Raw genomic sequence first — 14242 nt, forward strand, 5'->3', positions numbered from 1 at the left:
TCTGCCCGGCCACCTATCGTCTGGGAAGAAGTGAGGAGCGTCTCTGCCTGGCCGTCCCGTCTGGGAAGTGAGGAGCGCCTCTGCCCGGCCGCCCCATGTCTGGGAAGAAGTGAGGAGCGCCTCTGCCCGGCCGCTCCGTCTGGGAGGTCTACCATGGAGGCCAGAAGCAATGTGGGGGCTGGACGTGGTGGCTCACACCTGTGGTCCCGGCACTCTGGGGGACGAGGCGGGTTGATCACTTCGGGCTAGGAGTTCGAGACCAGTCTGGCCAACTTGGCGAAACATGAAAAATACAACAGACAAACCAACCAACCAACTCAGTGACAACAAAACAGGTCTACCCTGGAGTCATACTCTAATTTTTTCTATTTTCCTCCCTTTCTGATCCTTTATCCCACTTTCTTTTTCTTCCTCTTCCTTCTCCCTCTTCTTTGTCAAATAGAGGATTGAGTTATTATCACTGATCCACATAAAGTCCCTCTCTACCTTATTTTAACTCCCACCCCCCATTTCTATTCCCCGACTTCCCATGTGTAACCTTCCTAATATGTTTGATACGCATCTTTTTGTTTGTATGTATTTTTAGAAAATGTTTATTGTTTTTGTGTGCAAAAAAAATTAATAAAAAAAGAAAAAGGAAAAAAAAAGAAAAACATGTTTATTTATTTATAAATAAATGAAAATAAAAATTCATCCCTATGTGTGTGATTTCTAATATGCATACTAATTAGTTGAATAACACAAATATAGTTTATAGGCAAATATTTATATAATTTTATATAGTCCATTGAAGGCTCTAAATTTTTTTTTTTTTATACGGAGTCTCGCTCTGTCACCCAGGCTGGAGTGCACTGGTGCAGTCATGGCTCACTGCAACCTCTGCCTCCCGGGTTCAAGCGATTCTCCTGCCTCAGCCTCCCAAGTAGCTGGGATTACAGGAGCCCGCCGCCACACCCGGCTAATTTTTGTATTTTTAGTAGAGACAGGGTTTCATCATATTGGCCAGGCTGGTCTTGAACTCCTGACCTCACATGATCTGCCCACCTCGGCCTCCCAAAGTGTTGGGATTACAGGTGTGAGCCATGGCACCTCCCCCAAGTTTTTTTTTTTTTTTTTTAAAGTATAGTCCATAAATAAGGTTTCCAGAACTACGCACTGGCCAGTCATAGGTGTGGAGGCGAAGCACCTCAGAGGGTGGGTGTAGATAGACTGGGAATAGCTGTTGGTGGCCCCTGCTGGTCATTATAGGAAGTGCAACATCACTCAGTGCAAAGCCTTATCTGCTGGAAATTTGTTAACACTCTTGAGTTTTATTTTTCTCTGTGCCTTGACTCCCAAAACTCTGGGCTGAACACCACCATAGGAATACCTTGATTTTGGGGGAAGGAGAGATACTACCTGCGCCCTTATGACCTCTGAGGCTGAGGCAGGGAGGAAGGCAGAGCTAATTACAGACCTCAGAGAAGGAGGACTCATTCCCCTCTTGAGGTAGGGGGCAGCCCTTAACAGCTAGGGGATGCATTGCCGACCCTCAAACCTGCTTGCCTTCCCAGCTACTCCATTGCCAACAATTAGCACCTCTATTCCTTTGGGGAACAGCTTAGGACACACTGCACCTTTATTATGGCATTTAACTGTGCTACCAAGAAGCGCTTTTTGTATCTATGTAACACACTCCTTCCCAACTTCAACCCCAGACTGTGAACTCTAGGAGGTCAGGGCCCTTATCTATCTCAGTATCACAGAAAGTGGTACCTTGCCTGGCACAGAAGAGGAGCATCCTATTCTGCATCAAGAAATGTTTCTTCTCATTCTGTAATTGCACAAGGCTGTTGTGAGAATGAAACAATTTGTCAATTGTAAGGTCCTGAACAGATGTGAGAGGCTGGCATTCTGCAAGGCCTTTATTAGAGAGATACTTGTTGACCGAAGAATGCAGCAGGGCAGCTGCTAAGAATAATGAGTTGGGCTCCACCTCCCCAGGTGGGCCGGAATCTGAGATCCCAGCCTGTCCTGAGGATCCTAAATGGAATGGAAGGTTTGATGTGGGTTGCTATGGAGGTAATAATTGCTTGACTGAGAAGTAATTAATATCTTGTAGAGATTCAAGAGCCTTCCTCTTCCAAAATACAAATAGCTGAGTGATTTCCAGCCCAGAGGTGGACAGGTGAGAGTGGAGGGTAGCCTTTATAATGGAAAGGGGAACTCTTCCTGAATTCAATTAGAAGGATTTTCTAGGCCAGGTGCAGTGGCTCATGCCTGCAATCCCAGCACTTTGGGAGGCTGAGGTGGGCAGATCACCTGAGGTCAGGAGTTCGAGACCAGCCTGACCAACATGGAGAAACCCTGTCTCTACTAAAAATACAAAATTAGCCAGGCATGGTGGCACATGCCTGTAATCCCAGCTACGTGGGAAGCTGAGGCAGTAGAATCGCTTGAACCCGAGAGGCAGATGTTGTGGTGAGCTGAGATCGTGCCATTGCACGCGAGCCTGGGCAACAAGAGTGAAACTCCGTCTCAAAAAATAAAAAAAAAAAAAAGAAGAAGGATTAGAAAATCCTTCTCGCAGATAGAGGAGAGATGCAAGCAATGCGCTCCAGGAACCCTCTTTGTTTAGAGACCAAAGCCTGCAATTCCTGTCAAAGCTATCTGGGTTCGATGACTTTCTTCTCTCAATAAAAGCCTGGGTCACCTAAACAATGTGGTTTTCAGCAGTTTGGCCGCCTCTGTGGCTTTTGCCTATATCCAAACTTATACCCTTGGAACTCAGGGGAGAGCTGAGTCTTGGGACCCAGGGACCAGTCCCCTGCTTTTGGGATAGATGCCAATTTCTGAGATTTCCAAGCAAGTTTCCAGGGTGTAATCCATTTCTTTTCTTTGTTTCTTTTGAGACAGGGTCTCATTCTGTTGCCCAGGCTGGGGTGCGGTGTTGCAATCTCGGCTCACTGCAGCCTCAGCTTCCCAAGTAGCTGGGACTACAGGCGCGCGCTACCACGCCCAGCTAATTTTGTTTATTTTATTTTTTGTAGCGATGGGGTTTCACTATGTTGCTTGGGCTAGTCTCGAACTCCTAGGCTCAACCGATGCTCCCGCCTCTGACTCCCAAAGTGTTGGGATTACAGGAGTGAGCCACCAAGCTCAGCCAAAGATGGAGTCTGTTTATGATCTTAGGAATCCAGTTAGCAAGGAAGAGGGATGACTCCCACATTTTGCTAAGAGCAACTGTACTGGGTGACGGAACGCCGAGGTCGGAGAAGTAGCGTAGCTAGCCCCAAATGCTAGTCGCACTGCACAGAGCCTCCCGTATTTGGAGGCCCAGTATCTTTTACTAGCAGATCTGGGGTGGAGCCGGAGGCTGGGCGAAGGCGGGCCAGTGGGTTTAACCCTTTATTTACTTTTTTGGCTGGGACTCTGAGGAAGGCTAACCAGTTACTTCTTTATTCCATAGACAGGGAAATGGACCAGGCCTCCCTCACCCAGACCTAAAATAGGCTCTTGAATCCTTTCAGGAAGACATTTCCTCTTTTTTGCAAAATTTCTGGAAAGTCTGGAATCCAGATATCCACCCTCCGAGTCCTTAAAAAGCTGCCCCGATCCCGAGGCCTTCTGGGGCTGGTATCCTGCTTCCTGGGAGTCTCTCTAAAGTCCTCCTATTCCTTTTCTCAAAATGGAAGCAGGATAACGAGGAAAAGTGAGGCACGCCTGGAACTAGAACGCGGGTCTAAGCCAAGAGGGGTGGGCGGAGTAATCAAGCCGGTCTCATTAGGCACTTTTACCATCGCCCTTTTAAGGGATCCTTGAGAGCCGAGGGACACCAGCAGGTACTGGTACCAGTCCTGCCTCCCTAACCCTTCCCAGTGGGACGCCAGCAGGGCGTCGTGTTCTGTGCGGTGTCTCCCAAACCACTACCTGGCTGCCCCCCCCACCACCAGCTGCTGGGAAAGACTACTTCCTCCGAGTTGTGCCGGCCTCCGCTTTCTCCTCCCCTCCCCTCTCCTCCGGGCCTCCGCCCCCTCGCGGAGAGGCCTCGCCGCTTTAAGAGCCGGGCTAGCGATTGACAAGCAATAAACGCTGAGCGCCCGGCTGCGCTGGAGCCGCCCGGAGCTAGGGGCTCCCCGGGGCGCAGGTAGGCGTCCCCCGGCCCCCGGGCCAGCACCCACCCCAAGACCTCCGCCTCCTTTTCGTCCTGGCACGGCACTTAGGACCCTATTCACTGGGTTTAAACTCCACAGGCCCCTTTCACCCAGGCCCGTTCCCTCCCTCTCCACCCGCCCCTGGGCCCTCTTTCTGGGGTGCTGGTTGGGAGAACCAAGCCCCGCCGCCCATTGACACTGGTCCCCGCCCCTGCGGTAGGGGCTCCAAAGTGGCTTCAGGCACCAAGGTGGTGAGCTGTGAGGGGCCCGGGTATGCGCGCGGCCTCCCCGGGGGCTGTGCGGGTTGGGGGGACTTAGAAGCCCGGCATTACGTAAGAACCGTGCTGTTAGCGCTTCCGGGGGTTGGGGAGCGAGACAGAGGTTGCGCTGGGTCCCGGTAGCCCCCTGGTCCCCGTAGGCAGCCAACACCACAATTTTCCCTGGGAGGGGGTCCGCAGAAAGGGGCGCGCTGCTTCTCCCGCTTCCCAGGCTGTAGCGGGGCGGGTCGGGAGCCAGGGTTAGGGTCTGGAGACTTGGGAGGGGACCGGTGCCAGAAGCGAAGAGCCAGGGTTAGAAAGTTAGGTCAATTAAGTGGGGGGGAGGCTGCGGATAAAGACGGGGTGGGGGTTGGTGGCCGGGGCAGTCATTTAGTGACCTCATCCCTGGTCTCCGGCGGGCGCGCAAGCAGAGAGCCTTCTTTGATGGCTCACAACACGCCCCTCTCCCCCAGGTCCTAGCGTCCAGGGTGTTAGGGCTGGGTCCGTTAGGGCAGGGGTGATCTGACTGTCCAAGCATGCACGTCCTCCTGGCCTTTCGACCCCATCCTCTGGCCCTCAGTTCTGTCCAGACCTCCCCGCGACCTCTCGCTCTCCAAAGCGCCTTTGTCAGACCTTTCTTCTCCGCACCTCTTTGTATGTGTATGGATGGAGGGATGGGTGGGAGGTTGGAAGAAACCTCTCCCTTTTGCTGTTGGTCCGCTCGCCTACGGACACTTTGGGTGATGTGGATATCTCGGAGGCAAAGCTGAGAGGACATCTGGGCCCAGGCTTTTGGAAGCCAAGGTGCAGGTTCCCAGATGTCTGGGTGCAGGACGTTGGCACGGAGCCAGGCTAGCTTGCCTGGCACTGCCGTTCTCCTGTGGGCACAGCCAGGCCCCGCCCTCTCAGAGGCTTGGACGGGCGTGGGGGAGCAAAGCCAGCCGATGTCGTGGGAACCGACTCCCCGGGAGAAAACCCAGGCAGGCTGGGCAAGACTTCTGAGCGCAGGGATTTCATACAGGATCCTCCCTGCCTTTTCCCACCCTCCACGCTCTAGGGAAGGAGGACTTCTGGAGTCTCTTCTCTGACCCTATGAGGGAGAGCAGCGCCAGCCAAGAGAAGGCTCCAGGTCATCAAGGCCTGGGAGCGGGAGGGAAGGGATCCCTCCTCCCTGCTCTCTGGGAGTAGAGATTGGCACCAGGGGCACAGGCCAGCACAGTGGATCCTGGGCATTTCTTCCAGCCTGGGTGTAGCCTGAATAGGGGTGTCCTTCCTCTCCCTGAAAGCACCTTTCTTCCATGTCCTTAGGGACAGAGCTGGGAGGAAAGGGATCCATCCCCCTCACTTTTGTAATTTCTGTCATCTGAGCTCAGGTGACCGGCTCAGGCCTGAGAAGGGAATGGGAGCAGAGAGGGTTTTATTGAAATCAGGTACTAGTCCTCCGGGAAGAATCTTCTTTGGAGGGAGGTGGAGTTGCTGTGGTTCCCCCATCCCCAGGACTCAGCAGGCATTCAGTCCTAAAGTGGGCACTGCCAGATGCTTCCCCCAACTCCCCACCCCTGCTGTGAGCCACTGCCTCCTGTTGTCATGGCAACTGGGAATTAGGGTTTTATCCAGCAGCACATGCCCAGGAAGGCAAAGGGAAGAAGGGTGGGGGGTAACCCCCTGCCCTCTCCTGGGAGAATGAGGGAGCCACTCCTAGCCTGGGGAGGCCCTGGAATGGAAACTGGGGCTGTAGACTCCATGCTTGGTTCTGCCCAGAGCACTTGGTCTCCTTGTGCCAGCTCTGAGCTAAGAAAGGGAGAGAGGAGAGAGAGCAAGCCAGAGGGGCCATGGAGAGGTAGATATCACTTCTGTCAGCCCCCCAGATAAATGTCTGTGGAACATCGACGCTTTGGTAGGCCTAGGTTCCAGAAGCAAATAAAATCAATGTGATTCTGGCTCTCAGGGAGTCTGGGAGTACTCATGTTTTCTACTTTGGCTCAAATTATGGACTCTTTTATTATTTTTAAAATGACTTTTTTTTTTTTTTTAAAGACAGGTTCTTGCTCTGTTGCCCAGGCTGGAGTGCAGTGGTGCAATCATGGCTCACCATAGCCTCTACCTCCTGGGCTCAAGAGATCCCCCTGCCTCAGCCCCACAAGTAGCTGGGATCATAGGCACGCACCACCACACCCGGATAATTTTTAATTTTTTGTAGAGATGGGGGTCTCACCATGTTGCCCAGGTGGGTCGCAAACTCCTGGGCTCAGGTGACTCTCCTGCCTCAGCCTCCTAAAGTGCTGGGATTATAGGTGTGAGCTACCTTGCTCAGCCAAATTGTGTTCTTACATCTATAAATTCTACCTGTTTCCTCTTCAAAAAAAAAACAAAAAAGACAGCAGGAAGAAACACTTTATTTATATACTTATTTTTGAATCATAAAACCTGGATTTTCATTTTAGCACTCCTTATTAGCTTTGTGATCTTGGGCAAATCAGTTAACCTCCCTTATCCTCCCTGGTCTCCTCCTCCTCAGAGAAATAGGCAAGTAATACCTGCTCTTCCTGCTTCCCAGGACTGTTGGAATCATTGTTGTTCTCCAACCCCCACTGTCTGGGCAGCACCTTCTCCCCTACCTTTCTGGCTGGTCCTGAAGGGGAGGCTCTTCCTATTCCCTTCCCCATTGCTTTGCCCTTGTATCCGCTCATCCTCCTCTCTCCCCTCTCCAGGAGAGACGTTTCAGAGACCTTGCCTCCTTCACCATGCCGGTTGCCGCCACCAACTCTGAGTCTGGTAAGAAGGGGGTGAGGACGTTAGCTTATTTCAGTGGTTCAGAGGGTGCCAGGGGAGGACTGAGGGGTGGGCACTTGCACAGCTCCAGATAAGAACCAACTGGCTCCACTGCTGTCCACCCTACCACTCAGCCATTCCTTCTGGCAGCTGCTGTGACCATCTCCTCTGTGTGGGTTCCTGTGCTGGAACGGAGAAGAGAAGGAATAAGACCCATACCTGCTCCAGTGTAGGGCTGGAGCACAACTCACCTCCATGGAGGGCAGGAGATGCATGCTCCAGAGGTGACCCATACTATTGCTGGAGGGCAGTGACATAGGACCAGGCCTTCAGGTGGTGGCCCTGGAGCTGGGCCTTGGAGAATGGCTTGGGGGTGGAGGGATTACAGCAGCACAGCCTGGGGCTGAGAAGTCCATAATCGCTGCCCACTAGGCCAGCATATGCCAGAGGTGGACAGGGGGTACTGGGGGTCAGGAAGCTGTGAGTGAAGGAACGAGAATACCAGGTCAGGATACCTGGACGTGGCTCTGTAGGAGGCATTAGGACAAGGGAGTGGGCCACTCAGACAAACTAGCAAAGCCTCAGTGGCAAACTGCTTAACCTCTTGGAGCTCGCATTTCTTCTGTAAAGAGGCTGCTGTGAGACGCAAAGGCTATAATGGGAGAGCACATTACTTTTAGGAATAGTCATAATTATTATGCTGCTGTTGCTGCCGCTGCCACCAAGTTGTTGTTGTTGTTTTTGAGACAAGTTCTGGCTCTTTAGCCTAGGCTGGAGTGCAGTGGTGCAAGCTTGGCTCACTGCAACCTCTGCCTACCAGCTTCAAGCCATTCTCCCACCTCAGCCTCCCGAGTAGCTGGGACTACAGGTGTGCATCACCATGGCCAGCTAATTTTTGTATTTTTTGTAAAGACAAAAATGTTGCCCATGCTGGTCTCAAACTCCTGAGCTCAAGCGCTCCACCTGCCTCGACCTCCCAAAGTACTGGGATTACAGGTGTGAGCCACTGTGCCTGGCCTGAGTTGTTATTTTGGCATTAACCCTGTGTCCTTGAAACAGTCACCTCCCTTTGAAGACCTGAGATTTCCCTAAGATGAGATGATGGGACAAGATCAGTGTTCTTAACTTTTTTCTTTTTCTTTTTTTTCTTTTTTTTTTGAGATGGAGTCTCACTCTGTTGCCCAGGCTGGAGGGCAGTGGTGGGATCTCGGCTCACTGCAACCTTCACCTCCCAGGTTCAAGTGATTCTCCTGCCTCAGCCTCCCAAGTAGCTGGGATTACAGGCACCTGCTATCATGCCCGGCTAATTTTTGTATTTTTGTAGAGACTGGGTTTCACCATGTTGGCCAGGCTGTCCTGACCTCAGGTGATCCACCCGCCTTGGCCTCCCAAAGTGCTGGGATTACAGGCATGAGCCACCACACCTGGCCTGTTCTTAACTTTTATTGGTCCTGAGTCACTTAGAATCTGGTGACAGCAGTGAGCCCTCATCGTAGACATATATATCCATGCACAAAAGGTACATTCCACTCTAGGGGCTCATGGATTCCCGTAGTGCACGCAGTACCCCAGAAAGTTAAGTTCCCTGTGCTAGAGGCCCTCAGAGGCCCAGGCAGCTGGGAACTGCTATGGTTCTGCTCTGAGTTGTCTGAACTTCCCCGTGCCTGGATGCCTCCCTCCTATGCAGCTCCTTCCCTTACTCTAGGCCCCGCTACTGCCTCTGCCAGAGGTTCCAGGGCTGCCACTTTGGGTAGAATGATTCCTCTGTCCCTCCTCTCTGAGAAAGTGAAGGGAGTGAGCCAGGGCCTAAACTGTGGTACACTTGTCCAGGAAAGGCCTCTTCTCCTTGCAGTGGAGGGATGGCACTAATGTCCCCAGCTTCTGCAGCATTGGAGGGCTCAGTCCCCCATCTCCTGTCCAGCCTGCTGGGCTCCCTGGGGTCTCCCCGCCTCTTTCAGCCTGCCTAGGCCCCACTGTAAGCTGCTTAGGCATTAATTAAATCCACTCCTGAGCCTGTGCTTAATGGCCTCTCCATCCGGGGCTGTCCAGTAAACCCATCAATAGTACCTGACTGGGGCGTAGGAGGAGGAGGAAGCCCAGCAATTTGGCTTCCTTGTTGCAGACCACTTGATGGGGGCATGGTGAGGGAGGATGGGGGACAGGGAGTAGAGCCTTGGGATGTGGCGGTGGGTTCTGCTTCCTCAAAGGACTCCTGGGGCTCCTGCTCCCCTTCATGTTGTTCGAGGGGCTGCTCCTGGCTTCTCATATTCAAAGGAAGAAGTACAAAGTGTTTCTCTTCCTTCAGGCAGCCTCTGTCCTATCCCGAGCTACATTAGCTCCCAGCTTCAAAAATCTAATAGTGGGTTCTGCCCCTTATTATCTGGTGGTCATTATACTTCCCACAGGATAGAGAAACAGCTGTGTCCCTGCCTCTGAGTTCAGGCTCCCCTTCCCTCCTCCTTCCCTGGCAGATCCCTGCCTTGGACTCTGCAAAGTGCAAAGCTAACAAGGTCCTTTTTCCGCCCTTTCCCAACGGTCAGTATGGTTGAAGGGAGGGAAAGGGTATGGGTGTATTCCTCTTGCAGGGAGACCCCATATCTACTTTGGGTAAAGTCAGGGGCCCTTTTCCTGAGAGTTGGGAGATAAATGGGCAGTGGCACTGGGCTGAGAACTTAGAGATCCTGAACCTGGCATCTCCTGACCTGCAGCCTTGCTCCCTCTTCCCCTGTCACCAGATTCCCTCCCTTTTTGGATCAAGGCTGGGATATGTTGCTGCTTTCAGGTGGAGCTGTCCCTTTAAATCTCTTCTCCATCCCTGGGTTACTGTCCTGGTGTGTAATTCTACTGCCATGGCAACCAGGGGTGCAATGCGACCTGGTGCCACTCCTCAGGGAATGGCTGAGTGGAGGCTGCAGTACCCTGATGGTGGCCTCTTGGGCACAGGATCTCAGAGGAATGGGGTCACCAGGGCGGAGCTGAGTCCCTCCCTTCTGCCCACACTTTTCCCTGTGTGCAAATGTGCCCTCACTTTTCCTTTCTGGGGAACTGAGTTCCAAGATGCCTGACTTGCTTCCTGGGCATCACCCCCTTCATCAAAGGGAAGAGCTCATCAGAGATGGGGGAGGGGAAGAAGCTGCTGTGAGGCGAGGGGTAAGCAGGGCTGGGGCACCGTCCCTACCCACAGCGATGCCATCTCCCCCACGTACCCTGCCTCCCAGTGGCTGACCAAGGGCGGGTAGGGGGAGGCGTCTGAGGCTTGAGGTATTTGCCCCATGCCCAAGTGAGGCTGCCTTCCGGTGGAGGGCTGAGTCGTTCTTGGGGACTTCCTTCGACTGAGGGACCACTGTAAAGGAAACAGGGCCTGGAGAGGGGACTGAGAGCAGAGGTCAGAGGGCATAGGGAGGAGGTGGCATGGGGTGTATTAGAGGAGGGGCTTCTAGAGAAGAGGGTACAGGGACAAGATGGGCTAAGACTTTTCTCCCTCGGGTCTCCTGAAGTTGGCTGTGAGGGGAGGGTCTCGGGGTACCGCGCCAGTCTTGAAGGGGCAGCATGCCTACCCCCTCCCCCAAACCTCCTGTTAGCCCCCTCTTCCCCATCCCCACCGACACTGACATGCTGGGGATCGGGCAATCTGTGGGACTAGGGCTCCCGCCTAACACCCTTCTCCCACCGGGTTACCGCCTGCTCTGCACGGCGCAGCGCCAGTCGGGGCTTTAGCCAATCAGCAAGGCGGTCACGGCGGCTGAGCCTTGCCATTGGCTGGTTCCTCAGAGGGCGCTCCCCGACTCCCGCCTTCCCCAGCCCCGCCAGGCTCTGGCTGGGGAGGTGGCAGACTGCGGCGTATAGGACGCTCGCGGAGTCCCAGAGTCTGGGGGCCGCCATGGCAGGCAGCCCAGGCAGCGGGGTCTCCTTGGAGGGTATATCCCTGGAGTCTTCTGAGGAAGCGGAGCTCCAGAGGGAAGGTAGGGAAGGGCGGGCCAGATAGGGGCGGGGCAGCTGGCCCCTTAGCCTACCTTCCTCCAGCAGAGTCGGGGCATCTGGGGAGGGTGGCCTGGGAGAGGTCATCTGAGGGCACCTTCAGGAGAGCTGTCCTGGGCAGAGGGCACCAACTCCCTTGGCTCAGTCCTCCCCCAGATAACTGACGGAGGGAATCTGGCATACCCTGGCAGGAAGGGAAGGGTCCCTGCCCTGGCCTCTTTCAGAGCCCACTGAGGGCCTCGCAGGTCTCTGACCAATGCCCAGCCCTGGCCTGAGCAAGAGGGGTCTGAAGGGCAAGCTTGGATTTTTTTTCTGGAGAAGGCAGGGAGCAGGAGGAGGAAGGAGATGGGAGTGCAGGAGTCCCTGAACCATCTCTGCCAGCTCCAGTTCCAGTGCCCCCTCCTCCCCACTCCTGTTCCTTCCTGGAGGAGGGGACACTGACAAGAGCATTGAGAGGCGCCAGGGGTGCATCCTCCCCCGTCCTCCGTGGCCTGGGTGCTGTTATGCAGATGTAGGCATGGGCGGCATGGTGGCAGAGTAATGATACCCCTCACCCATCTCTGCCCCCAGCTGGGCACATTCTGCTTCTCACTTCCTTTCCCCGGAACTTGCCACAGCCTGGAACTCCCACCTCTGCCAGTGAGTGAAGGCAGCCCCCACCTCAGGTCTCAGGGGTGTTGTTGCGGCCCAGCTGCAGGTGTCATCGTGTCCTCCGTTATGTTCCATTCCGGGCTGAGAGTTTGCTTATCCCTGTGATGACTTGGTGTGACCTCGGCCTTTGGGTCACACCAAAGCCTCCAGTGCCTGTTTCCCTAGCTCCTGCCAGCATTCCAGGCCTCAGCTTTGACTTCCTATCATCTATGTTAATTTCTCAGTGATTACAGATCATTGTCACTCAGAGCTGAAGGCCTGTAGACATCATCTAGCCCAATCCATCCATTTTACAGGCAGGAAAGACTGAGGCCAGTGAGGGACAGTGACTTGTACAATGTCACACTGAATTAGTGGTGCTTAGACTGGAGGCTCTGCAGGCCCTGGCGCCTGTGTGGCTACTTGCTTGACTCTGGGCCTGTACTCAGGGACTTGCTCCAAGTACTGTCTGTCTCATCCTTGAGCCTGCCAGGTACAGGTGGCTGAGCCCTGGGCTTCAGCCCATCTAGAGGTTGAGTGAGGAGCTTGTGGCTTTCTTTTCTTTTCTTTCTTTTTTTTTTTTTTTTGAGACAGAGTCTTGCTCTGTCGCCCAGGCTGGAGTGCAATGGCAGGATCTCAGCTTACTGCAACCTCCGCCTCCTGGGTTCAAGCGATTTTCCTGCCTCAGCCTCCCGAGTAGCTGGGATTACAGGCGCCTGCCACTATGCCCAGCTAACTTTTTGTATTTTTAGTAGAGATGGGGTTTCCCTATGTTGGCTAGGCTGGTCTCAAACTCTTGACCTCAGGCAATCTACCCGCCTCGGCCTCCCAAAGTGCTGGGATTACAGGTGTGAGCCACCGCGCCCGGCCAGAGACAGTCTTGCTCTGCTACCCAGGCTGGAGTGCAGTGGTGTGATTTCAGCTCACTGCAATCTCTGCCTCACAGGTTCAAGCAGTTCTCCTGCCTCAGCCTCCTGAGTAGCTAGAATTACAGACCTACACCACTATGCCTGGCTAATTTTGGTATTTTTAGTAGAGATGGGGTTTTGCCTTGTTGCCCAGGCTGGTCTCGAACTCCTGGCCTCAAGTGATCCACCCAACAGCTTGTGGTTTTCTGGTACAGGGCAGGACCTGGAACCTGACACCTGCTTCCCTTTCTCCCTTCTCTCCACCTCAGAGTCTCTTCCAGCTGCCTGGAGCCTCCCACCTGCTCAGGCTGGCATTACCTAGGGTGGAGAGAACAGGCCAAGGAAACTGTCCCCTTCCTCCAGGATCCCTGTCCCAGGCATTCAAGGGCCTGGGGTGCCTGTGCTGGGCAGGGAGGGGAATGTTGCCAGGGAGGGGCTGTCTTCTGTGGGACATGGGGGTGGGGAAGTTGCAAGTATTGTGGTGTGATTTGGTCTTCTGTACCCAGCTGGTACCTGTATATCTCACTGCCCATACCTTCCCCCAGCCATGCAGCAAGTCCTGGACAACTTGGGATCCCTCCCCAATGCCACGGGGGCTGCAGAGCTGGACCTGATCTTCCTTCGAGGCATTATGGAAAGTCCCATAGTAAGATCCCTGGCCAAGGTACAGTGCTCCAGGGAGGTGGGCACAAGGGCACTGTGCTTGGGGAGGCACAGTAGGGGATGGGGTATTAGCTACAGAGGGCCCTGGGAATGGGACATGTGGCACAAGAGGCCCCCCTGAAGGGGACTGTAGAAGAAAATCATGCCCAGATGATGACCTGAGTGGCTGCAGGTAGAGGGGGCTGCCCCCACACCTGTCTGGTGAGTGCGTGGGTGGATGTTTAGTGACTGCCAGCTTGTGGAGTGTGTGATTGGTGTGGCCCAGCATGCACATGTTGGAGAATCTCTAGAATTCATCTTGCCTGTCCTTCTGCCTTTGGGCATTTTGTGTGCATGTCTTTCTAAGGTCACCTGCCATGTATCAGGTTGGGGAGAGATTCACTAAAAGAAAATTATAGGACAATTTGGTAATGACAGTGATAGAGGTAGATACACTAGGCATTTTGGGAGCATAAAGGACAGGTGCCTAACCCAGCCTGGGGTGGGCGAGGAGGGCTTCCTGGAGGAAGGACCACTTGAGCTGAGTGGAAGAATGAGGAAGAGGGGGAGGGCATTCTGGGCCACAGAAGAGCTTGAGCAGAAGCACAGAGGTAAGAAAGAGTCAGGAGTGTGCAGGGGATTGGAAGTGCTGGTGTGAGGCTGAGCCTCAAGTGTGAGACAATGCGAGCTGTGCAAAGGTTGGCAGGTCTGGAGGGCACTGGGGGCTGTGTGTGGGTGCTTGGGCGTCCTTCTGTGAGTATCAGGGAGGCTTTATGGTTTTTTTTGTTTGTTTGTTTTGTTTTGTTTTGAGAAGGAGTTTTGCTCTTGTTGCCCAGGCTGGAGTACAATGGCGTGATCTTGGCTCACTGCAACCTCCACCTCCTGAGTTCAAGTGATTCTTCTGCCTCAGCCTCCCGAGTAC

At 53.9% G+C, this 14242-nt stretch overlaps 1 protein-coding gene across 7 annotated transcripts in view; it reads left to right on the forward strand.

The window, feature by feature from the left end:
* Positions 1 to 3836: 3836 nt before the first annotated feature.
* Positions 3837 to 14242, forward strand: part of MPP2 (membrane palmitoylated protein 2) — a 52663-nt gene continuing 42257 nt past the window's right edge. For 2 of the 7 annotated variants that reach the window (XM_030799686.1, XM_012497731.2), the window contains exons 1-2: positions 10977 to 11124; positions 13224 to 13342. In XM_030799686.1, coding sequence (XP_030655546.1) covers positions 11043 to 11124; positions 13224 to 13342 — 201 coding nt within the window. In that variant the 5' untranslated portion in view covers positions 10977 to 11042. Of the gene's footprint in view, positions 4127 to 4366; positions 4466 to 7101; positions 7166 to 10976; positions 11125 to 13223; positions 13343 to 14242 lie in introns of those variants that run through there. The other 5 variants (XM_003270761.4, XM_030799684.1, XM_012497733.2 and 2 more) reach the window with 5 other exon arrangements.

The sequence above is a fragment of the Nomascus leucogenys genome, chromosome 19 (genome assembly GCF_006542625.1).
Source record: "Nomascus leucogenys isolate Asia chromosome 19, Asia_NLE_v1, whole genome shotgun sequence".
Taxonomy (NCBI): Eukaryota; Metazoa; Chordata; class Mammalia; order Primates; family Hylobatidae; genus Nomascus; species Nomascus leucogenys.